Below are 27,413 nucleotides of genomic sequence, written 5' to 3'. Positions count from 1 at the left end.
TAGAGTTCAGGCTGCCACATATGATGATACGACCAAAGTTTTGATACAGGTAAATTTGGTTTGTAAGATCACTAAAGACCATTTCTGTGTCATTAACGCGACTTGGATTCTCAGGCGGCAAGTAGCACATGCAAAAACAAATTACATCATATGTTTATTTATTTGATACTTTCACCCAAAGGATATCTTCCACACTTTTATCAATGATACCTAGACTGTACCTCCTTCGAAATATCTAACATCACCAGAACCCCGTCTGGCGTTACGGTTGAGGTTCACGCGATGATGACCATTTATAACATGTAAACTAATGTCCGTATCTTCCCGCAAAAAGGTTTCTCAGACAGCAAAAAATGCTTAAATCAAGAGAGTTTATAACATCATGGCGAAATAAAAAGTTTTCATTATCACTCGAAGAACAGCCGCCAATATTCCATACACCAAACGTTATACCCACTAGTTGTTACTTCTTTGTCCATTATTTCCTTTCTTAATCAACCGACCTTTTGAGAAAATGTAATTGTCTGCAGAGCCAACATCTCCCAAGATGTCCTTTATTGACCATCTTTTCCTTCCTATCATGCTTAATGTTCCTTATACAGATATTGCGTGCTATTGAACGTCCAGTTTTCTCTTGTTTTTTCTAAATCATAATCTCCCTTGCAAATGTAAACTAATGGATATATGCATTTCTAATGTCTAAAAAGACCCTCATGAGGCAGGAGCAGATGATACAATAGTCAGAGGTGATATAGATGAATATAATTACACCGTTACTAATCCTATCTAGTATATTATAGCTATTCATAAATGTGACATTTTGATACAAGCAAAACTGTAGTATTTTCATTATAGAAAACTAAGTGGTAAGTCATTTTATTATTGGCTTGTTAAAAATGATATTTATCGGTTTCTGTTCCTTTTGGCACATGGAAGGATTAATGGGACAATTTCAGTCAATGATTCTTTTTAACACATTCATTTTGCAGGTAGTTCTTTACTCTGTAAAATGTCTCATCAATTACTGTGCACATGTTATTGTCAGTAGGACAGTAAATGGTGATTGTCATACCCACCACCATGCCACACTTACTTTTGGTAACATTTACTGTTTTCGCAAATAAACCTGCTCAACAGGGCACAGCTGAAGTATATATAGCTATTGATACGACTTCAGTTATATTCATCTGTATACATTCTAGCATGGCATACACACAGGCCATTGGTTTGAAGACTTGTTGTTGCTAATCTAACTTTATCATGTAAGAATTTCTTACTTAAAATATAAGAAGTTAAAGCTAATAAGTGTAACGTCAAATACGCCGTCAAATACGAACTTCAATATCTACTTTCTTTTCGCCGGCGAATCTTTCCGTTTCAAAATGAGCCTGAAAGCACTAAACGAAACAGCATGGTAGTCATTTAGTCTAGTCACGTAATTGTGGACAGATTATTGAAGATCAATATTTTATTTGGGCAGCCGCCGAGGTATAAGTTAGGGTTTTGCATGAGTGTCTCTAAGGATGTATTTTCGGCATTTTGTATGAAAATATATGAGCAAGAATGTTGTATTTGATAAAGTAAAACTCAGTGTTCAATGCATAAAATAAATAGAGCATTTGTTTGTTTCAGTGTGAGATCGAAATGCACTTCACTCGTAAATACTATAGTACTGCATTATAGTGTTCACTCGGTGAAATATATTTCGATCTTACACTAAAACAAACGAATATCCTCTATATAGTGTAATGAACAGAGATTAAAAGGATAAAAATATGTAGTTCTAAGTGGTGAAAGAATAAATGTTTGTAATCCGCGCACCAAAACCATAAAAACTCTTATGTGAGAAAAGTACGGGAAAGCGTTGGAATATATTTAAAGAAATAATATTATTGTTATGTCACACATGCAATAACAGAAATGGACTAAAGAGAAAAATCATAACACATGATATGAAAATGTGAACATTGCAAGGCTATTACACTTTAAGAGAGAAACAAGAGCTGTCACTGTTAATGACAAATACCCTCCAGCATTTATGTCAAGTAATTTTAAAACCCCTTCAATGATGGCAGAGTTATGAACCGGACAAGAAACATACCATGTTATCATTTAACCTCAAGTGTGACATTGACTTTAGAGCTAGGGGTCTGGATCTTGCGCATGACACGTCGTCTCATTATTGGGAATATTTATGTCAAATAATTTCAAAATGCCTTGATGAATGGCTGATTTATGAACCGGACACGAAACAGACCCTGTAAACTTTTGACCTTAAGTCTGATCTTGGAGCTAGGGACTGGGTCTTGCACGTGACACATCCTGTCATTACGGTAAACATTTATGCTAAGTTATTTTAAAATCCCTTCATGGATGGCAGAGTTATGGACCTGGCACGAAACAGACCCTGTTACCATTTGACCTCTAAGTGTGACCTTGACCTTGGAGCTAGGGCTCTGGATCTTGCGCATGGCTCGTTGTCTTATTATGGTGAATATTTATGCCAAGTTATTTAAAATTCCTTCATGGATGGCAGAGTTATGGACCGGACACGAAACAGACACTGTTTTAACTTTGACCTCTAAGTGTGACCTTGTCAGAGTTACAGCCCGGACAAGAATTTACACGGATGAACGGACGGACAGTGCTATTTAATATGCCCACCATTAGGTGCATAAAAATAAATAATAAAAAAAAAAAGAAAAGAAAATCAAATAAGAAGGAAAAAAATTGTTGTGACAGAATTGTCATATGAATTATACATAACTAATTAGACAAGAAGAGAATAAAACGAAAGCAATGCCACTAAGTAAACTAAGTAAAAAAAAAAAACAATAAAAAGAAGATGTGAAGTATGGTAAACGAACAATATGGATGTGGGGACAAACGAACAGTATGGATGTGGGGACAAACGAACAATATGGATGTGGGAACAAACGAACAGTATGGATGCGAACTGATCAGTATCCTTTCTCAAAGGTTAGTTGTCGCACAGCAGGTTTCTTTTTTTTTTCTTCCTTGACATCCATCTAGTCATTGTGCGTCAAAACATAGAACATAAAATACAACAGGGTTTATATCATCAGCACCATTCCATAATATGAAAACACACATGCCCATTGAATTTTATCTAGTTATTGTGTATCAATATATATACTACTGAAAACAAAGTAAATAGAATCAAAGTCTGCATTGCATTTAATGTAATACATCAATTTTATGTGAAGCCTAAAACAACAACCCTTACTTTTAAAGAAAAATAAATATAAAAACACGTAGCTGGTTTGCGTTTTGCTCATTTCCAAATTTCTAGTTACATATTATTCCTATCTTTAAAACAGGTTTTCATTTTTTTAAATATATTCCTGCAGCCATCATGGACTTCTGTATGTCTTATAGCGTATATAATTGGATCGATAAGGACAAAAAAAATTAATGTTTAGTTTCTCAGGCCACTTTTTGCAAAATTCAATGAGGCAGTGCGGATTTCTTTTTTATTTTTTTTTTATTAACGACATTGCTTGTTTTATATAGAATCTAGAGATCTACATCCATTTTTAACACACTTAAAGACATTGCATCTTATGTAGATAATAATTAATAAGAACAATACTTGTTCTGAAGGTTGCATTTGGCACTCAATTCATTCTGAGAAAATTACTTTATATATTAAACACGAAATTATTTGCTCGCACATAGACCCTTTCAAGGATTTCATTTTCAGATGAGTCATCTGGAGATTTGAGTTCTTGTGATGAACCGCCACAAGAGTAGTCTAAAAAGTCTAAAAGTCTGTTAAGGACATCCTTTTCAGTTTCTTTGTAGTTGAATATTTTACCCTTGGCTTCTCACAGTCAACACAATACACTAACATACGACAAGTCTTTGCTGTCTGTGCTGAGGGAGAGAATGGAATCTGGTGACCAGTCTGAGATTTCTCTATGAGAGATGGTCTGTACTTCTCACTTGTGTCTGTTCCATATACCTCCTGGAATGGTTTGTAGTGACCGTCTTACCCTGAGAAATAAATATTTTTAATGAATCATTTTACCTGAACGTACATTTGAACCAGACTGACCTCAAAAAGAATGCAGATTAAAACTTCAGTAGTATGACTGTGTCAATAGGAAGAGAATCATTAAAATGTAAACATTTAATTTGTAAATATACATACAACAGCTTCATATGTGTATTATCTTGAGTACAACATAAAATCTGAAAAGTAGATCCCTCGGAAGCATCGAGAACAAGGCAAACAGTGAAAATTGCAGACTCAGTTTGATTGAGTCTGTTCATGAGCAGTAATGGAAAATGCAACACTGCCCACGCCCCCTAGCACCGGCTTAAGCGGTATTCAATCTTCAAATCTAAATGAGTTGAAATCAATGATCCCGAAGGACCAGAAAATATAACAACACTGAGATGAAGTCGGGGCGACTTTTTACGGCCGCCACACAGCACTTAACACCTTGCTTTTTGTAAAATATTCTATCATTTCACTCAACTTAGTAGTCTTTTGTCTGCTGCAGATTCTGTTTGGCTGGGGATATTTTCCCTCATGTTTTTTTTTGGAATGAGTACCAGAGAATAAAAAAACACTCCTACTAACTGATTTAACTGAGCTGGTTTTAAATCATAACAACCTGAAATACAAATACACAAAGGAAGGTACCTGGTTCTGGATCTGAAAGGACGTGCAGAGCATTAAACACTTCCTTGGACAGTCTCGGCTTCTCACAAATAAAGCAGTCATCAGCCCCACATTTCTTTATGCAGAAAAAATAGGATCGTGTGGTTGTGCAATGTTCAAGCATCTTAGAAAGCTCAGGTCTGTATTTAAATGCTGAAATGCTGATGGCAACTGCTCAGCGTAGAATTTGAGGTATCTTCCAAACATGGTCACTGCTTCACCGACCTTTACGTCAACTTCTACCCAATTCTACCAAGTCAAAATTGTCAGTTTTTGATCGTCCCAGTTTTATCTGTCACTGCGTACGTTCCAACAATTGTCCTAGGAACAATTACTTTTAGTCCAGATTGGACTTGGAAACTGAATATTGATGACATTCTAGTTTGTTTTGTTTTTTTCTGCACGATTCATCAGTGCATAATGTACGCTTACACCAAACGCCTATTAACCGATATAAACAGAGTAACCGTTCTTGACGCTTTCATCGTTCTCACGTATTTTCGTTCTTTCGTCCTCAAGTTTTAGTTGAATTTTCTGTTTTCGCGAATTTCGTCAATTTTTCTTTGATAAAAAATTTACATGCGGCGGGTCAAAATCGTATGCGGCGGGGCCTGAGAAACTAAACATTAATTTTTTTTGGCCTAACTGCATTCACCATAAACAAAGTTTTAAATATCGCAATATTGAGATGAAATAGCTCTGTTATATCAGAGAAAACAGCAATCTAAATTAGCTACAAAAGTTATCATAACAGCCAACGCTGTTATTGCGGCTTTCCAGTGAGCAGGAGTCCTTGTCGCTTGTTTAAACCGATTACGCTGAAGAATAACGATGATAACTATGTACAAATGTAGCAATGCAACACAACTTACTCCGGTTCCAACCAAAATTTAAATAATTTTGTAATATTCATATGTACTACATAATTTGGTTCGTTTGTTGAAACTCCGAAGACAATTCCTGCAACAGTGATTGCAATTCTCCAGATACTATAAACCAGTAAATTGCCACGACGCCTGGATAAAATAATTTGAAAGTGTAAAGGCTTTACAACAGCAATTAGTATAGATAAAGTAATTAACAGCATAGACAACGGAGCTGTGATGCTTGGCATTAAATAAAGGCTCGCTAGCATACTGTTAAGTATATTAGGCTCCGAGTCTTCTGTTACGTAGACAGTGTTAATAATTGGCTGTTTTCTAATGCGGTTGAAATTATGCCAGGGAAGAACGTCTCATTTAGATTTATCTTCTGTGGTAGTGCAATACTAAACATTTTTTTGTTCTGCTAATTCTGTAAGATCCTCAAGTCCTAAAGAATCCAGCTCAGGTAATTCAAAATCTTTGCCAGATAGGAGATCATAACTTTTCCCCGTCCCATACTGTTGAAGTGATACTGAAGGCAAAACTGGTGTCCAATAGGTAGGAAACTACCTAAATTTCAGCTTAACATTAAACGATGAAAGAAGTAAATCTGAAATAGTAAGACTCAGCACAAATTTAAGATGAGCTCTTAATTTGTAATTCATTACTGTTATTATTATGAATAAACTTAAGACACAGGCTATTACAGCCAACACGAAAGCCGCATGCAGCAAAGAGTCTATAAGTGACGACCTGTTTCTTTCCGTCGACTTCATTACCGTCGTCCACGGTATACCATTCCTTGATAGATGCCATATCACTGCCTGAAATCGTGTTTAGCTTCTTGAACATTGAACTATCTCACTTTGTCTAATATGATTTTCTGTTTATCATTTCATACCTTTATAGGAAGAATATTCTTGCGACTATTCTGTCATTTGTAACATCTTATTCAATTCGGTAATGCATTGCCCGCCCATTAAATTTCAAATTGAAAGCGACTGTTTAAAATGTTTTGGGAAATAACTTGATAAATGCATTGTAAGGAAATTCCTGATTGGTGTCAATCAAAACACTTAGTAAGCCGTCTCCAAGGACCGTACTTTGTCGAGGGTTTCTTTCTTTTATTCGTCGCAAGGTACAAAAATAAAATGTCAGAATCCGTAGAGAGAAATTCAATCGAATCTCTGTTAACGTATCACATGATTATGATTTAAAGTAGTTCTGCATATTTGATGCAAAACATTTTCTACAACGGAGATTACAATGTTATATTTTCAATTATCAGGATATACTAAGAAAAATTAGAAAAAGGTCGCGTGCCTTAATATCTTGCTTGACTGATTTAAAAAAGAATGAATATTTTTTTTTTTTTATAATTGGAACCTCAATGAATTTAAAAAGCTGATTTTAAGACATTATCTGGCGTTTTATTTTCTTCATTCACTTATCAGCATTATAATTGTTTTATACTCTTTACAATGGCAGTGACGTAGCTTTTTTATATAGTCACACATGAATTGTCAGTAATTCACATTCCAGATCCGATTCATTCTATCTTATCTGGGTGCATGACGTTACGCAAATACTTATGCAGAACTACCTTCATCATAACAATAGGTCAATAATGCAGGCAATTGCTGTAAACGAGTAGTTATAAGTAACACGTAGTCGTTTGAAACAATAACACTAATCTAAACTAAATAGCATGTTAGTTTTGTTTGAAAGCTAGTTAGCGGTCCGCTAATTTTGCCGCTGTTTAACACAGAACTGCGAAGTATATATTCTGGTATACTATAGTTAGTATTTGAAAGAGGACAAAAGCCAAACAGGAAAACACAGATTCAAAGAACACAGACTTCCGTTGTATGTACTTCCGTCTTTTTATTGATGGGAGGGGAAGGTATGAAATGGTGGCATCTGGTGCATTTTTGTTTAAATTTTGAGGAACATGAAGGGGGACACCTCATGATTGTTTTAGGGGGATCAGGGGTCTTCCCCTGGAAAATTTTGAAATGCAGGTATAAAATGGTGGCCTCTGGTGCATTTTTGGATCTGAATTTTGAGAAAATATTACTCCTTTGCCAAATTGTTGGGTGCATTTTTGATGAGTATGTGTGTGTGTGTGTACGGGTTTAACGTCTTTTTCAACATTTTTTCAGTCATATAAACGACGGTTGATGAGTATAGGTCAGTCCTCGACCAACTGGGGTTGGGGTGATACGGGTCCCCTGGGCACGGCTCTGGATCCAGGCCTGATATGACACCGAAAAATGATAAAGTGGGTTAAAATAGAAGTAAGATATTGGTAAAAAAATGCAAGAAGAATTTAAATTTTCTTCATTATTTTAAAAGCGTTGCAAAGATTTTCTACCTTATACACAATATTTTTGCTTATTTATAAGAATATTTTGCAAATAATATGTCAAGAAGTTTGAACTAACTTTTTATGGATTTTTGAGAGTAATTATTTTTCTACAAAAATGAGTGGGTTAGTTCCTTTAAAGAACTTCGCGGCGACATTTCACAAAATCTATAACAAGATCCTTCCGAAGCACATAACGGAACCAAGCAAACTAATATCAGACTCGGTTTGACTGAGTATGTTCGAAAGAGGTAATAAAAAGCGCAACACCCATCGCACCAGTAATGGCTTAAACGGAATTTTATTCTCCTTTGATCCCAAAGTACAAGAAGTTATGTCATCGGAAATGATCTGATAATCCAAACAGAAATTACACCGATTGTAGGTGGAAAGGGGTGGTTTCTGTTTCACTTTTTTGTTCCATTCTGTTCGCCAGACTTATGCCTAAACGAATAACCTGAACATGCATGAAGTGGTTTTCAAATGACATGACACATACATCTGGATGCAAAGTCAACATACATTGATTTTAACATAAACTGTTAACATCTGCTTATAACGGACCATATTTTCTCTTCCTGTTTAACAAAAATATATTAAAACCACCTGTTTGTGGAGACATCCTTTCGATACATTTCATCTTTTGGTTCCGTAAGGATAGTCTTTACATTTAATTTGACCGTAAATGAAGCTTGCATTGAGTAGTGTTTTGAAAACATCATTCCTTTGGTGTTCAAAGTAAGATAGATTGAAATAGAAAAGTGGAGACCTACAGGTCGCCCAACACAGCTTAAATGAAAATGTTGCAGGTTCGATTTTACTGGGCCTGTTCATGAACAGTAGTGGAAATGCAAGCTATCGTCCACCCCCTCTAGCTCCAAGTTGAGCAAAACTCCATATTTATATGTGTTACAAGTACAAAATACAATTTGCCCGCCCGTTCCGCTCAATAGAGGCCGTGGGGTCGTGAGTTCGATTCCCGGGCGATGCGTATGTTCTCCTAGACGATTTAATAACAGACATTGGGTCTGAAATCATCCGTCCTCCACCTCTGATTTATGTGAACTACTTGCGGAGAACATGTTTGTAGTGGTACATTATGCAGAATCCAACTAGCTTTGAAACTCTTACTTCTAACCCTTTGATTTGATTTTATCATATGAAACCTTGGATTCTAATTATCGAAACGTCTATACTGACAGTTAATACAACATTTTTACAAAACAATTGCCTTCCAGTAACACAAACAGAACCATTTTGTAGTGTTATTTTTTTTTAATTTAGAAACAAATATTTGTTTCTTTCTTCTGTAATTTAAAAGATTAAAACTGAGCCTATCCATGCTGTATAATTGAACTGCACTGAGTCTCGTGGTTATTGTAATAAATTTGTTACACTTGTTATAGATATGATAATACAAGACACTTTTCTAAATTCTGACTTTAGACGACGCTTCAACAAATTAATAATTTCCTGTGAGACTGCAATATTCATAAACTTTACATACATCTAAAACATCACCACAGTTTGATATAAGATGTTCACAAGTAATGCGTAATTGAATTTTGACCTTACACTTAGATAGAATAATATGTTCACATTTTAATCAATTAATTCTAGTCACATGCTTTGTGCACAATTTTTGAATGCCAAAAATAGCCAGTGATAGAGGATCAAAGATTTCAATTTATTAAGTGTAGCGTTCATCTGTGAATTCTGTCTTATTACTGCATTGGATGACAATAGATCAAATATGAATACTAGTCCCCAACGTGATTCCCGCGCAAAAGCGAAGACGCGTCTGATGAAACAACAAATCATATTACTTGTACATTATATGACAAGTACTTTCGCTTTAACTGCCCAATATGTAGATATAAAATAGCCCAGTCGGGTAAAATGCAGATGTCAAATTATCAAATCGTTTGTATATGTTCGAATCCTGATAAAGATTTTCCTTCAGATCGTATTTTCTTTAGTTTTCCCGTCCGTTTTCCTTTCTGTTACTATATGATTCATTTCTTTATTTGATGTTTATTATTTACATATATACCCTTAGTTGACATATTGTCATTATGAACATGTATATGTATTTAACTAAATATTATCTTTGATATATTATGATACTACCCTTTTCACATCTGTCATATCAGTCTCGGAAATTTCTCTTTGTGTCATAACGAATCTAAATATTTCTGATGCAAAAGTATGAAAAACAATAATGTCGCTGAGTTTTGAACCCACATGGAAAAAGACACGTTGAATCTATTTGCTGCTTTTAAGAGAGAAAAATGTTATTTGCAGTTAAAATGGCGATATTTGTTTACTTTTTGACATACCAGCGGTAAGTGTCTTCATTGTCTACGAATTTTCAAACGTAAACATCCAGTTGGTGGCCATATAAGTTATCTTTATTCGGTTTTTGGTCTTACATATTTATCTTTGTTTATAAAAAAGTTATCGAAGGTACAGTGCCAGTGTTCAAACTGACAAAAATAGCGTAACCGTGTATGAAAAAGCGATTTCTGTACAAAACGAACACTTTAAAGGATGTTTATAGTTTGGACGAGTACATAACAATATATTGTTATTGAAGATTTATATGTACTTCTTCTAAAACCTCCCTTTGCAAAAATATTCAGGTACAAGCAATATTTTGTTGTTTGATTTTATATACACGACAGTTTTGTTGTATGATTCTTCTACCGAGATGTCTTTTAGAAGTCTTCAAACTAATATCTTAAACATTGGAAATTACAACTTTTGAAAGTGTTATATATGAAATACTAAATCTAGTATCATGATATTTAACGATACCAGTGAAGGTAGCAATAATAATATTATATGTATGCGTAAATGCGTTTATCCAATACGACAATATGACGTTGACAATTCATGCGTAATGACCTATGGGATATTCCGTCTTAAGGAATGAATATGACCGAACATTTTTTTAGAACATTTCATTATTTATATTTATTCCTCCATTCAAAACCAGCATACACAACACTTATACAGCAACTGCGGAAACAAGACTAAAAACATGTATTAAGATGTAACAAAGATGAAGAATAAAATGCGATATTGTACACGAAAGTAAAAGAAAATAATATAAATGCCCTGGATAAAGAATCCTAAGGGCAACACACTTTTCAATTTAACTCCAAACAGTAACGTTTGCATGGTTCTGATAAAATGTGATTTTGTCTCAAGGGAAGTTTCTCTACTACGAGTTGGAGTTTGGCGACCTCACTTTTTTTAGAAAGGTTAAATCTTGAAAGTACTTTTTATGACAAATCTAGCTATAAATTATTTAAAGGTAACCAGTCAGATGTAAGTATATAACGGATTTTTCGAAACTTTTATGACAGGCAATTTGCACTTACTCATGTTCAATAAAATAAAGCAGTTTTTTGTTAGTTGTTTCCCTTTATATATTTAAGAAGTATACACTGTACCAATAAAATTCATGATCCAAAATAAATCTAACAACATACATTGGACAACTGCGTTTCATACCAACATCAACCTTTCATATTTTGATGAATTTTAAAGTAACTTCAGCAAAATCTTTTCCATATCTAGAAATTATAATTCTTAGAAATAAAAAAGTTTTAAAACTCTAACTTTCTACTCTTTACAGTCAGCCATTTCGCATATATAATGGGACCAAAAGAGTGCCTTAAAACAAACGTCGTTTGCAATATCTCTCTTTGTAGTTCAGGTTTGGCATAAGTGGAACTGAAAATAGATATCTAGAAATCATCCAAGAAGTCACATTGTGGTTTAAACCTGTCTAACGCACAAAAACAGCATTTAATGCTTCAATGAATAATTGTCTGAATAAATATGTACACTTCCATTAATAGTTAATGTAGCACCCCCAACTGACGAAGCATATAGAACAGGATTTAAAAAAAAATTGAATTCTCTCAGAAATTCAGCACAATATACAAAACTGAACGAACTAAATCTGAAATAGTGAAACCCAGCACAAATTATAGACGTGTCCTTAATTTGTACTCCAGTTATAATAATGAATAAGTTACAAGTAACAAAACAGAAAATGACCGCAAGCACAAGTGCCACGAAAAATAAATGGTCTATGATTTGTGATTATATCGCTTCTTTTACACTCCCGTGTCCTGTGTATCCCCACATTACTCAGGTGCCATATTGTTTTCTTAAGCCTGAATCACACTGCTCCGGATGGGCTTGCGGATGAGTTCCGGATCCCCACCCCCGGATGTGTATTGAGATTGCATTTAGGATCTGATACGGATGACTGAGTTGAGAAGACGGGGGAGGAGGCTAATTGAATCTTAGGGAAGTGTTGTGGTCCACCGCGAGTCGTTACAATTGCAATACTGGTAGCTAGAGATTAGATGAGGATTAGTTGCGATTTGTCCACTGTCTGGCGGATGTCAATGAAAATGCGCTGCGGATCCTTACGGATCGCTGCAATTTCTTCCGATCTCTTACATTTAAGTTACGTTCTGCTGCGATCTGTTACTGACGTTAGCTGAACATTTTTGGACATTATTACACAAACGGAACGCTGGTGTTTCAATTACCCATCATCATTCAGCCAGAGTTCTTCAAACAGTACACCTGTGTTGTTAATTAACTTCAAAACAACATGCCACCTAAGAAGAAATGTCAGCCACCTCGGTCAGGGTGTAATTCTGTGGGCAGAAGCAAAAGGGGGAGAAGAGGAGGCAAGAGGGACGTACCAACCCCACCGCCACCAGAAGGACCACAACATGGGTTTCAAGTCCAAGCAAATGTGCATTCTGAGGATCAAGAGGAAGGTGAGGAAGGTGTTGCTTCCCAACATCCTGAGGTATGTAAAACTTACACAGCTTTCTAATCATTTACCCAGTTTCTCAAAAACTCACTACACTAATTCTGTAATTTTGTGGAACATGTTGTTGTATTTCTTGTGCAAAAAAAAAAACAAAGACAAATATCAAACAGGGAATGCCACGCACCAAAAACGCAGCCTCCCCAAAACGAAACCTACAGCACGCAGACGTGCACACCACCCGCACACACACACACACATACACGCGCACACACACAAGGCCAAAACACACACACACATACACGCGCACACACAAAGCCAACACATTAGGACAAAACGAACAAACAAAGGAACACAGTGGGGCACCGCCTTGGAACGGTCAATGGCAAAAACACCACTGTGGAGCTTAAACCGGTTTATGGGGCGCACCTAACCTCACTCTTACCCCCCCCCCCCCCCCACCGTGTTCCAAAGACACGGGACAGTGTAAATAAAAGTAATCCCCTCCAGGTGAATCTCTAACACACAGTATTATAGTCTTCTAGAACATTTAGTCATTTTATCTGTTTTTTTATGTAGTAAGGTATGTATCTTTCTAATGTTTGTCCTGTTCCATATGTACTTTCAGGACCAGGAACCCAGAGATGACGCTCAGACGTCTATGACAGGACGGGGCAAGCGGCACAAGATCACCGCACTCATCCTCACTATGGAACAGCAGGATTCCATTAGGGTCTGGTATTTTGAGAACGAATGCCTCCATGACAAGTACCACACTTTTGACAGGGATATGCATTTGGATCAGAAGGCCGAGGAACTGAAACAACAGGTAGTCAAAGGCATCACTGATGTGCAAATTGTTTCTTTTTATAACCCCACCCAAAGGGGCATTTATATTTGCCATTTTACGTCCGTCCGAAGTTTGTGTCGCGAATATCTCTGAAAGTTTTTGACCTAAATCTCTGAAAGTTTTTGACCTAATGTCATGAAACGTTATAGCAATGTTGGTCGGCATGAGTTGTAGTGTACCTCCATATGTTTAACGGGGGAACTGAAAATGAAGTACGTATCTAGTTCGTTTCCACAATATTTCCCGTATTTCCTTAGCTTTACAAGTATTACAAGAATACCATGTTAATATTATATAACGGACGTTACTTTAAAAAAATCAACCAAATGTCAGCTTTAGTATTGTATTCATGTACTAGTAATCTTCTGTTAACCATCTTGGAAGTTTACATGTTTTTCTATGAACTTGTATTTTATACCATGCTACTTCTGTACTTTGTATATTTGGTACAATGTAAATTGTTTAATACAATAAACTATTCCTATTCGTTTGTGTTTCACTGTTTGACAGGGCCCAGACTCAATACATGGGTGCGCACGGACTATAGCAAGCTCACCAAAGAGACAGCGGTGGCCCAGAGCAGACTAAATTGACTGCCAGGATGAAGTGGCTTCTAGAGAAATGTGACTTTTTGGGATAACACATTTATAGAAGGAATCCAGGAGGAAAGGAGGTGAGAGGTTCCATAATTACAAGCCAGGGTACCATGGAGGCGGGTATTTGTAAAAATGTAAAGACGTTTAAAAGAATACTTTTTGCCGTGGGTTTTGGTGTGTATGTAATAGGAACTTTAAACATGTACACTTGCATTTCTTTTGGGAGGGGTTTAAACTCACTCACTCAGTCGATCTGTCATGTTTCAAAATTAATTTACGTTTCTTCTGCTTTCAGCTTAGAGCCAGCGTTCTGCAGAAATATCCAGAGCGTGCGCAACCACAGGACACAGCGGATGGGGTAGAGGAGGAGGGAGACACGCCGTGTGAAAATGATTAAGACTAATATGGTGGACTACTTGCAGCAGACGTGTTCTATGCAGGAAGACTTGATGTTGGCAACCCAACTACATCAAGGATCCGGAGCAGGCGGCCTTCACTGCCTTGTTTTCCATTGCCTAAGCAGCTATTTACCCAGAGCTGTGGGATGTATGCGCCTGGATTTGTAATTGAAGAAGACCGATCATCCACCACCTGGAGGCCATTCAATGGTTACGTGTTTCCCATCTAAAACGCCGAGGGTATCTGGGAACTGCCACCTGGTTTCAAACGTCTCAGCAACTGTCAAACATTGTTCTTGTGTCATGGGAGTCTGCACAACCTCTGCCATGAACTCGTCGATGATGGTTTGACAGACCTCTTGGATGATGATTAACACGGTGTTTCCTGCCACCCTGAACCCATACATTACTGATTTGTAGCTTTCGCCGGAAGCCAGGTAGCGCAGTGTCAGCGATATTCTCACACCTCTCCAGTGCCAGCCTAAAATTCTTCGTAATTTTGGGACTCAGTCTGTGCAGGAGTTCATCAAACATTTGTGGGTCGAACCACATAAAATTTCTGAAGTCCCCTGGATTCTCCCATTTCAGTTCATGCATGAGTGCCTCATACTGGCCATGGAGGGTGCGTCTGCTTAGGAACTTCCTGTTCCACTCAGTCCTTGTTGCAGGCCGGGCCTCTTTCAGAAGTCGCCGTCGGACACGCAACATTTGGGCCATCACAAGCGCATGCTTCATCTGGAGGACAAGGATCTCCAGGATGATCTTTTCAGGAGTCAGGGAAGTCTTCTGTATCTCAATTGTGTCTGTCATCTCGAAAAGAAAGAAAATGAGGATTGACCTTGGTGCACGCTATATACATGCATGACGGGAGTTGACAACCTCCTATTCTTAACCGCAGTGCATCCGCACCTAATTCTTTACAGTCCTTGATTAATCGCAAGAAACCGTAAAATCCGGAGCGTAACTTAAACTAATTCTGAAAAACCTTAATGTAATCTTAAATAACCGTGCCAGTCCTCAAGAAACCATTATAAAGCTCTAATGCAATCGTAACAGAACCTTAATTAACCTGATTAGAACCGGAATGAAACCGTAATAGCTTGTATTTTTTAACACAGCGATTGTCTTCCGGTCTGTTACGATCTTTTAAGGCCTGTTACGATTTTTTCAGAACTGTTGTGGATTTATTACGCATTCCTTACGGATATTTCATCTGTGGTAAAATTTTGAGCATGTTCTAAAACTTTGAACACTTGCCCCCGGATGGCTCTGATTTCTGAACGGATACACTGGATGACTTGATGACTTACGAATTAGTTTGGAGTTCTACGGATGCGTTACGGATGCTATCCGGAACTCATCCGCAAGCCCTTCCCGGGCAGTCTAATTGTAGCTTTAAATAGAATTAAGCTTCATATATTAGTGAAGCTGTGTTATATCGAATAACCCTTTAATACGTGAAAATATATTGACATTATGTGACTCAGTTTGCCGATACACCATACTTCCATCAAGGAAATCACGACGAATTAGAATACTTCATGACATATTTCAATATCTAAAATTCTATACAAAGTTTTGATTCGCTATTTGCAATTAGAGCAAACTGCCTTCATCTAACAAAGGAGGGGCATGAATTCGGGTAGGTTTCTTTTATTGAGTAGATGATTATGAATTAGTGATGCCTTTCTGTTCTAATTTGTGTGTCTGTAAAATATATCATGACCATCTGTGCAAAATCACCTTGATATTAACATGTACTGCTTGTTGTAGTGGCGGTGTATATGAATGTACTGTATGCTGTAGTGGCGGTGTATATGAATGTACTGTATGCTGTAGTGGCGGTGTATATGAATGTACTGTATGCTGTAGTGGCGGTGTATATGATTCTCATAAAGACTCATTCTTCTTTTTAGAGATAACTCGTGTAACTATGGTTCGCTATGCTCTCTTCCCTCATTCTATTCTTTTTCATCAGCATGAGGTGTTGACGAAACGTGTTTTGAAATTTGTGTTACCTCTACAAACACGTGTAGATCTGCTAAAATTAGGACAGAATGTCCACTTGGAAAGAAGAATTACAGACATATTATGAAGAATCCATTAAATAGAGTGTCATTTTAGCAAATATTTCTCAGTGTCTATAAAGAACGTATTTGAAAGTATTTGAACAAAAGGTGTTAGGTGAAATTATGTAAATTTACAACATTTTCCAAGTAGTTTTAAATCCAACGTTTTGTTGCTAAACAAAATGAGGTTGATAACTTTTCAAATTAACTGAAGTTACTTTTGCCAATAAAGAAATCCAGTTAGCTTCTATATTGCCTAACAAAGGATGTTACATGCAATGTCGTGTAAGTTTACAAAAGTTACAGGTAATTTTGCCAACCATTTAATTGATATTCAGTTAACGTTTTGTTGTCAAACAAAGCATGTTCGGTGCAATTTAGTTATAAAACGTTTCAAGTTTATTTTGCGAATTATTTTAAATTCAGCCAACGTTTTCTTGCGAGTTTACAAAATGTTTTAAATAATCATGTTTGTCAATATTGAAATTTAATTAACTTTTTGTTGTTAAACAAGCGGCACGTGAACTTTATTAATTACAAAATGTTTCATATAATATATATTCTAATATCCAGTTAACTTTTTGTTGATAAACAATACTAGTATATGTCGTTTAAAATTTAGTAAATTTTCAAAACGGTTCATGTTATTTTTGCAAGTACATGTAATTTGAAATTCAATTAACATGTTGTAGCCGAACAAAATGTGTTATGTGAAACTTAGCTAGTTGTCAAACGTTTTATTTGCAAGTTATATCACATCCAGTTAAACAAAATGTGTTGTGTAAGTTGTAAACTTGAAAGATACGTTTCAAGTTACTTTAATCAAATTAACGTTTTGAACTGAACAATAAAATCTACCAATTTGAAGCATAATGATAACAGTCTTGGTTTTCTTGAGTTTGTTCATAGCATAGGAGGTACAATATATGCAACATTCCTCCCACCCTTTAGCCTCAGCTTTATCGGAACTCTATTATACACGTATATTGAATGTACTTCATGACCGCAGAAGGGCCAGAAAATATAACAGCACTGAATCGCAGTACGGAAAGCTTTGCAACCGCACATGAAACTAAAAGACTGACGTTATGACAGTTAATAAAATCTATAAGAAGATCCTTTAGATCAGGCACTGCTATTGTTTTTTCCATTGACTTCCATTATACGAAATGACCCTGTCACATACCCTACAATTGAGAGATGACCATTAAAATGTGATTCTTTCAGTAAGACACCATTTCAGACACACAAAAGTAGCAATTTTTGTAGGCTTGTCCTATCCTTTTTCTTACAATGTTTCTTCAGACAACCCTTCCCTTTTGTTGAATGGCATTTAGAGGCAAAATGCCCACTGACACCTACTATTCTAAGGAGAGAATACAAGCCATGCATTCAGCCAGACACTTGTAAAATATTCCAAATTTCACAGAAAACATTGTATTGCTAGTTAATGATTGTAAATATTACCCTTTTATCCAATTGCTAGTTAATGATTGTAAACATTACCTTTTTATCCAAATGCTAGTTAATGATTGTAAACGTTACCTTTTTATGCAATCAGCTTACGTCTCGTTGTCTCTTACGGGTTTCCCTACACTTTTTTCAACCAGTCCAAAGCCGCGTTTTAATTCCAACCTCAGTCAATGGAGGCTGTTCATAAGAGGTAATGAAATGTGCAACACCTCTCACGTACAAAAGCTCCTGCCATGAAAGCCATATGTTCAGTTTAGTTTAGTTTAACTGCTTTAGAATAAGTGTCCCTTAATACCGTGAGTTTATATTTAATAAACAGTGACTGACTTTATTTTTAATTGTCCTAATTATGACACAAAATAAAGACGGTCTGTTGTGAAATACATATTTGTCAGTCTGGCACATAGTATGACCATATAAGGCGAACAAAAACCATAAGTAATAAAGCAGGAGACTTGCAAATGTAAAGATTTCCATAATCTTGTGTTCTGTAAATATGTGTAAAGGCAAATCACACTATTTTGTTCTCTGTGTAACCCAGACTTTTTGACGTATATGACATATTATTGTAAAGACTAGCTAAATCGGTTTGTCTTACTATAACTTAAATAAATCAATTGGAATTGAAAGGGGTAAATATGTCTTTTACCAAAACAAAATCATCCAACAATTTCAACAAAGATATACAATACAATGTTTTCAAGAGCTTATAAAACAATATTCAAATTGAAATTACTACTAAAATTTCACAAAAAAAACTTCCATTAAATTATTAAGTAAACAAAGAGATGAGATTGATTTCAAATTGAAGCAAGTTTAACCACAAAACAAAACAAATGTTTACCATCACAGTCGATCTGCATAATATCTGAACACATATCGTCCTGTCATGTCTCGATAATGCTCAGGGAAACATTGTTTCATTTCAAAATAAACAGTTATTGTATTGAAATAATCACTTCAGTATGTGCAACATAATTGATATGTTTTTGGAAAACAAATCAGAATATTCAACATAATCTATACTCTTATAACGTTGTTTCTAGGCACAAAGTCTTCGTAGCATGTTTAGTTTGCCACGACTTTTGGTTTGTAAGCACATTACTATATCAAATGAAACATTGTTTTGTTCATCTCATCAACACATATTAGGTAACGCGTTGACTACCTATCCAATGAAAAAATGCGGCCATTAATTCAGAGTAAGACCTTCCGCTAAATTGTTCAAAGGAAATGACCAAGGGTATGATGACTTTTTTGTTTGTTTTGGGTGTAACGCCGTTTTTCAACAGTATTTCAGTTATGTAACGGCGGGCAGTTAACCTAACCAATGTTCCTGGATTCTGTACAAGTACAAACTGTTCTCCGCAAGTAACTAAGGGTATGATGAAGCAGGACAGGAACAATAATATATCAAACCGGTTTGTTTTTAAAGGGCTAATTGACAGAGCCTCCATCCGTTCAGACATCGCAAAGTCAAAGGAAAATGCGTAGTGACCAACTGTAATAGGGCTGAACAATAAAACGTGCAGTGTGTCTTAAAACAACACGGTCAGTTTCTTCAAGTAAAACGTTTGATAACATTAATAAATAACGGTCGGAAATAATTATACCCGAAAGTTAAATGAAGCTCCATACAAATCGGGTTGTGATTAAACTTGTCGCAGAAATGTCTTAAAATACGTTCAAATATAGAAGTTATACCGAAAGATTCCGGTATCGGACACACTTCGATGGCATGGAAATTATTCGAAGTCAACAAACTTTCCTATTTGACAACGAAAGTTCATGAGAAAATAGCAAGTTCTATCTATGCAGTAAGACAAGATATTAGTATTGCTATCACACATGGAACACACAATACTTTAATGTTACCCACCAAGTATTTTGTGCCTTCCTTATTCCTCTTCTATCTTTTTTCCCCGATACATTCGCTGTGTGAGACTTTGAAAAAATGAAACACAATTAGACATCGAGCTACCAATCTTAGCAAATACTTTCTTAAAAGTTTGCTCAACTAAAAAAAATATCAAACGATATTTGCAAAAGATCAAGTGCAGCAACGAAAGATTTAAAAATATGCTTTTCGAATTGTTTGTTTCTGATATTTGCAAAAGATTAAGTTTGGCCGTGGAAGATTTGTAAAAGTACTTGCGGTATTATTCCACAGTTCCTTTCTGATTTTTGCAATAGAAGATTTGTAAATGTACTCGCGATCTTTTTTTAAAGGTATCTTTATCATGTTAATCATTACATAAACTTGTAAACATGTAGACAAAACTAATGCGTTCATAATTTTATAACCGCACCTTAACTGTTATCTTAGATCATATTACAGTAAAATAGAATATTAATTTCTGACACGTTCAAGGGTAGTTTACCACCATAAATTCTAAAGCGGCTACATACATGCCTCCTTCTGCACCAGTGACCTTATCAATCGCGCAAATAAATACATACCAATCCTTCATTATACAAATGTAGCAGTGATGTTTATATTTGGAGTTGTTTACATTATTTAAGAAAAAGATATCCTGATTGAAATCATTGGCCAATGAAAACATCGACATGGATCAGTTTATCTACTTCTCATTAATAATGTATTGAAAACTATCTTACTCAAACATTGTTTCGTTTTATTTGCCTAAAATTGATCGACCTCTGATAAAGACAAAATCAAACCATTTGAACATATTTAAAGCGGAAGTAAATAAATCATAAAAAAACAAGATATTGAAATGATGCAGACACACATGTTGACCTCAGAAGTTTTGGGTAGCTGTTCAATGTAGTTGCTTTGAATTTATCAAAAGAGGTTTTGACCAGGCTGTTCTGAAGCACAACGGTTGTTTGGCGTTCAATCTTTTTACAGTTGGACGATACCCTTTCTTCCTTAATTGTGACTGATGAAACCGGTGTCAAACTGCATGATACGTACGTATTAAAGACCAAAAGGAGTAATCCGCATTGATTTATGTTGTCCGGTCTGTTACGTTTATCACAAAATGTTTTTCTTTTGATACTCTATCTCCTGCAAGGGCATTGAGTACATACGTGTATAGTTCTTTAGACTTGCTTTTAGAGCAATTTTGTGCGTTTATATACCATGCCTTCTGTTACCATCACGTGTGTAAAAGATTTACAGACGATTATCTGGAATATTCTCTAAAGTAAATGTGAGGTTAGGTGCATCATAAACCTGTTTACGTTCCTAAAGTGTTGTTCTTGCGCCGATTGTACCAAGGTGGTGCATTACTGTCTTGGTTGTCTGATGTTTTATTGTCTTTGTGTTTTATGTACATTTCTGCAATGATGTACAGATACAAACATAAACTGCTGAATTTCCTGTTGGCATTTGTCCTTGTTTTTACATCTCTTGACTAGCCGCAGTTCTCCTGGTTTCGAAAATGAAAGTGACCAAGAATGAGGTTCAGTGGAAGGTGAATCAGATGGAACTCTCCAGTGGTGTTTTAGCCACCGACTTAATACAAGGCGGTACCCAACAGTGTTCTTTTGCTTGTTTTGTCTTCGCTGTCTACTAGAGTATATGTTTCTCCTTGACTATGTTATTGATTCCTCTATCAATGTTTTCATTCATTTATATAAACATTAATGGGTGGTCTCGTTGGAATTTGTCTTTGTTGTACATCTCCTACGTTGTTACAGCTCTGTAAGGGCGGATAAATGTTACGTCATGTACGCATTAATTAATACACTTGGTAAAAGTTTTAAGACACCACGTTCTTAGAAAGTGGCTTTCTTACTGAATATTTATCTTTTCGCATATTTTCATCATGTACCCCTTAAAAATATACTGTTAAAAGGCTTCTGTATGTGGGAGTTACGCCCAGTGTATAGTTTCTACTGGATCTAAGCCCTTAACGCTGTACTTTTTTATTTAATTTTTATTAAATTTATTTTATGTTGCTATAATAGATCTAATTGTGAAATGTGTACACGTTTTCATTTGTGTATAGTGTGTAACCATGACGAAAAACTAAATTCTCCTCAAAACATGACCTAAGACCAAAACAATGAATTACAGTTGTAACACGCTGGATGTCCTGTAAGGTTAAAATGTCTGTCAACGAGAAGCCTCATGTTTTCCGACCAAGTCGTCAGAATCATTCAGTTTCAATAATATTAATATTGTTTGGCACTGAATATTTGAAGAAATTCGAGATTTTCTCCTACAGCCGGCGATAAATAGGTTTTCTTTCAATTACAGCATATAACTCTCCTTTTAATGTTTAGCTTTACCTTTTGCTGCACTTGTTCTATAGGTTCTTTATAATTCGAGGTTCAATATATATGATTCGTTTTAGAAATTTATGTAAATCAAATTAAATTTCCGTAAAAGGTTATATCTAAATTAACTTAAATATGATTCATATGTGTCCATTCAATTGCTATTCTTTAGGGGTTGCTTCCTTTTTCATAGAGGACAATCGAGAATTTTCCTTATACAGCGCCCTTTACTATTCTTTGACAAACCAAGCATGTATCTGTTTGTGTATGCATAATAGTACAATATTCCACAATCAACTAAACTATGGTCTCTGATATCTGTCTTGCGAGTGCTCTTAAGGCAAAAACCAATTATTTTTTCGTTAATCGGCGTTGCTTTCTCATGATTGACATGCTGACAACTTATCTTCTTTATGTATTTCCATTACGCACCTTGAAAAAAACACTTTTATTTCGTCAAATGACTGAAGACTTCCTGTTCAAAATACGTTTAACGTATTTAAATTGCTCTTTACATATTCAAGATGTTATCTTTTCGCCCCACAAGCCTGTGTGAATAGTGTATTAATAATAACTCATTCTTGCATTTTATCCTTTTAAGTTCATTTAACTGTATTAAAAGTTTATTCATTAGATTGAACTGCTCTTGAATTAATACACTAAATGTTCCTTCTATTTATAGTTTAATTTCAATATAAAGCATTAAAAGAAATTATGGGGTGATTATAGTCAGTTTAAGAATATATTTAACTAGTTAGAAATAGGAGACATCTCAACACTTGATTTTGATATTTTATATATTTTCGGGCTGTATCATTTACAGTTGTTCGATTTAATGTTACATACGGCCGAAAATTAAATATTTACAAACATTTGGTCAAATACAGTACTGGTATCACTGAGTTACGATAATCATAGATATAAGTATTCTAATAATAATTTTAGTAACTGGATACTTTTCTAGCAGTAAACAGAGAAACAGTTAGAGTTTACATTTACTACGTGTTTTCGATAGAAGAACAGATAAAATATTTAGTTTCGTATAAACAATATTGGAGTAGTAATATTGCTTTCTGCTAGATTTCAGGCGCGATTTGACGTCATTTATAAAAATATTAACAAAATGGTGTCATTCACATAAAATATTTGTATTTATAGAGTTAAAACACAGAAAAAGGTCCTTGAAACTAGCAGGGTGACTAGCGGAGGTTATATAAGACTGAAAATAGGCTCGAATCGTGCATTTTGTAGAAGCGTTTGTTTTTCTTATCTGATATATAATTATCATCTATAATAATAATGAAAAATTTTGGATGTAGAACCAAACTCTATCCACCCTCTTAATGATACATTAGAAAAAATATACATATGTGAGAGTTATGGCCCTTAATTTTGTCAAAATTTAGAATATTTGGGATAATTCTTTTGATGGTACATTTTACTTTTAGTTTTTGAATAGTTTTGTTTACCTATCTTTTCTAAAACGATATTATAAGTAGTAAAGGACTTGCTCGTAAGTTTTGAAACCCTATTTTTAAATAATTCAGCTCGACTGTCTGTCCGTCTCTATACCTGCCAATGTCTATCACATTTATCAAATTCGCATCTTCCACAAATTTATATTAGATTTGTTCAAATTTGCATAAGTATTGTTTTATTTGACTGTACAGAAATATCAAAACCGTTTTTCCATAGGGTCAAGAACAGGTTTAAACCTAATGTGATTAAAGGCTAATATATAAACATAATTATTTACCATTACATTGTCATCATTGCAAAATATTTAAGACGTTCCTTTAATGTAAACATATCGTTTAGATAAGATTTAACTATTAAATAAAACAATATTTACATAGTGAAAGTTCAAATTCAAGTTCAGCAGGAGTCAAAGGCAAGACTAATCTTATAGTATCCGCATAGTTCAAAATGTCTTGTTATAAAAGAAGATGTCAAAAAGTTTCACTATCGGCCTACAAGCATACATGTATTGTTGGTAAGTTTAAAGTTTCTTATATTAAATATGATTTTACAGTTGCTCAGAGCATTCGTAATCCTAATTTGTTGTTTCCACGTCATAGGTCATGTCACCAAATCAAAAATATGACACAATAGATATTTTTGTATCCAACTAATTTCTAAATCAGCTGTTTTAAAATTCTATAACCTTTGTAGATGTACACAATGTCATTGTTTCTTTTTGTTAGCAAACTAAAGGTCAGTGTCATCTGTGAAGAACTGCATTTTGACATTCCTATTCCTTTTCATAAGTATTTAACAAATTATTCCAATACGTATGCGGTATCCCTTTTTTCATCGGCATGCAAACAACGTTTATTGAATATACTTTTGAGTTCCCGGGTAGTTCATTTATATGTCATTGTTCATTTCTGAGAAATTTGGTTTTAAACATTGACAAAATTTGACAATTGTGTCAGTCAGAAACGATCGTTGCGATGCGGCAACTAAACAGCCATTCAAGAGTTCTACAAATAAAATACAACGGTGGGGTCTAAGTTGTAGCAAATACTTATAATTTACAAAAGCCCCTCTAACATGGCATGTGCCTTGCGAACGTAATTTGAAATTTTTGTTCATTTTGCTTTATTTTGTGACAATCGTTTAACTCAGAACATAAAGAGAGTAACTCCAATGAACTGCGATCGGCAAAACAAAAGTGAACAAGCCTTGAAACAAATTAAATTTACATTCGACAAAGATTTTGCAAGGTAAGCTTAGGTTTGATGAATTAAACGTATTTGTTATAGCTTACAGGCACATGATTGTAATTTAATTGTAGAAGCTTTTGAATGGCTGTTTAGTCATGAAATCTCATCGGCACGATCGTTTCTAAATGACGCAATTGCATTGTCATTTAACGACCGCAAGAAACGGACTATGAACTAACGAAATTAGCTTTATGTTTAATAGGAAATAAAAAAAGAATATGTTTCCTTTCAAAAGATCACTAACACTGTGCTGTTGTCTTATATCTAGTGTAATATTTGATTGTTTTATGGTAATTAGCTAAAAACATGTTGCTATATATATTTAAATACTAAATGCTTAATCCATCAGTTCGTTCTAAGCAAAAAAAATGCCAGATGTGTTATCAAATGCCATATGTGTTTTTAAATGCTCTGTTTTCTGAATTAAAAACCTTGCTCTCGGGTTGCAACTATTCTGGTAATTTTTGAAGTTTCATTATTTGTTCAACATTAAACATGTTGAAAAAATACAGACATGTTATGTTAGCAGGTGCGCTTCATTAATTTTCTACGTAATTTCATTTAATGCAAAATTCTTTGCCACCCTTCTGATGTATTCAGATGAGAATACTTATTTAACGTTTGGGTCGAAATTAAAGAAACTGTTTGAACACAATTTATAAAGCGACAAAATACTAATACAAAAATACTTTATTACAGAAAAAATTATCATGGAATCTTTTTTATTCATCTCTTACCACCTACCATCACCCAATAATAAAAGCGCAATAGTAGGATGCTAATGATACGATAATAGAAAGAATTGTAGGATGGCGATGCGATAGTAGGGTTGTAGGGCAGCGATAGTAGGCAGCGATAGTAGGGTTGTAGGGCAGCGATAGTAGGGTTTTAGGGTAGCAATGACAGGAAAATAGGATAACATTATCGCCATCATATTATCCTTCTATTGATTGCTTGACAATGCTAATTTGTCATGGTCTATCAAAGCTGGTTTTTCGATCGACATTATTGTAAAATTTTCCCAGGAAAATATAATTTTGCAGTGGTAGCTTTGACATTGCCTTTGATATTTCACTTATAAAAACATATGATTTCATGATTGCGATGCGATAGTAGGGTTTTAGGGCAGCGATAGTAGGGTTTTATGGTAGCAATGACATGAAAACATGATGACATTATCACCATCTAATTATCTAACTATCCATATGACTGCTTGTTAATCTGTCATGGTCTATTAAAACACAGTTATTGGCAGGCATTTTGATCAATATTATTGTAAAATTTCCCCCAGAAAATACCATTCAATAGGGGCGACTTTGACATTGCCTTCGATATTCCACTAATGATTAATATATGCAAAAACATTGCCGCGAAAATGTCAACTGATGTGTATTTATTTCATCTAATACCTGACATTGTCTTTGCACTTTGCATTCAGTTCGTTAAAACATATTTTCATTTCCTTGATGAAAACATCTGAAACTCGTCTTCAAATATTTCGCGTGATTTTTAATCCTTATGTACGTAATAACTTCAGCTATCAAGGGCTGTCATTGGTTTACCTACGGTGGCTGATTAAGGGCATTCCGTTAAGTTGAATTGCACGCGGTTATTTAACACGTTTCTTTGTGTCGTCCTGGAGCATACGTCAACGCGCCGTAACGAAATTTTGAACGTTTTCTTTTGTATTGCGATGGTGCGCGCGCCAACGCGACTAAAACGAAACTGGTAACACGACATAAAGACACACAGAACACGACAGAAAGACACACACAGAACACGACAGAAAGACACACAGAACACGACAGAAAGACACACAGAACGCGACATAAAGACACACAGAACACGACAGAAAGACACACAGAACACGACAGAAAGACACACAGAACGCGACATAAAGACACACAGAACACGACAGAAAGACACACAGAACGCGACAGAAAGACACACAGAACGCGACAGAAGGAAATATTTAATTTCGTATTTAACAGAGAGCTCGAAGAAAAGCAACAAAGGGCCTATTCGATAATCGGGCTTTACGGTGACTTGTGTATACTTGCACACGTGTGTTGGGTACTAAACTTTCACTGGAAGATAAGAAAGCGCACCTGTTTTCTTCGAAGTGAAGAGAGAACGTCAACCGGTTGCTCAAAATTATTTATCACTTAAAAGGAACGTAATTATCCGAATTATGAAACATTCGACGATATGCGAATAATACAAAAACAAATGTTATCAAGAAGACTGACAAGATTCCGAAGAAAGCTTAACAACAGTAATAGTCGCTACAAGACTCATTTGAAATAGAACATTTTTTTACAAAATAGGTAT

At 35.2% G+C, this 27,413-nt stretch overlaps 2 protein-coding genes across 2 annotated transcripts in view; both read right to left on the bottom strand.

Moving 5' to 3' along the window:
• The window catches only part of LOC123554076 (metalloreductase STEAP4-like), a 38,847-nt gene extending 20,527 nt beyond the window's left edge, over positions 1 to 18,320 (bottom strand). The window contains exon 1 of the mRNA XM_045343970.2: positions 18,181 to 18,320. The gene's annotated coding sequence lies outside the window, so the exon portion shown is untranslated. The remainder of the gene's footprint in view (positions 1 to 18,180) is intronic.
• On the bottom strand, positions 3,785 to 6,369 carry LOC128558303 (uncharacterized). Its single transcript, XM_053547227.1, has 3 exons — positions 6,261 to 6,369; positions 4,673 to 4,864; positions 3,785 to 4,011 (listed from the first exon to the last, which is right to left on the bottom strand). Exons 1-3 carry the CDS (start codon positions 6,367 to 6,369, stop codon positions 3,785 to 3,787), a joined length of 528 nt encoding a protein of 175 aa, XP_053403202.1.
• Positions 18,321 to 27,413: the final 9,093 nt, after the last annotated feature.

This window comes from Mercenaria mercenaria, chromosome 7 (assembly GCF_021730395.1).
Source record: "Mercenaria mercenaria strain notata chromosome 7, MADL_Memer_1, whole genome shotgun sequence".
Taxonomy (NCBI): domain Eukaryota; kingdom Metazoa; phylum Mollusca; class Bivalvia; order Venerida; family Veneridae; genus Mercenaria; species Mercenaria mercenaria.
This window is presented reverse-complemented; position numbering and strand designations above follow the sequence as displayed.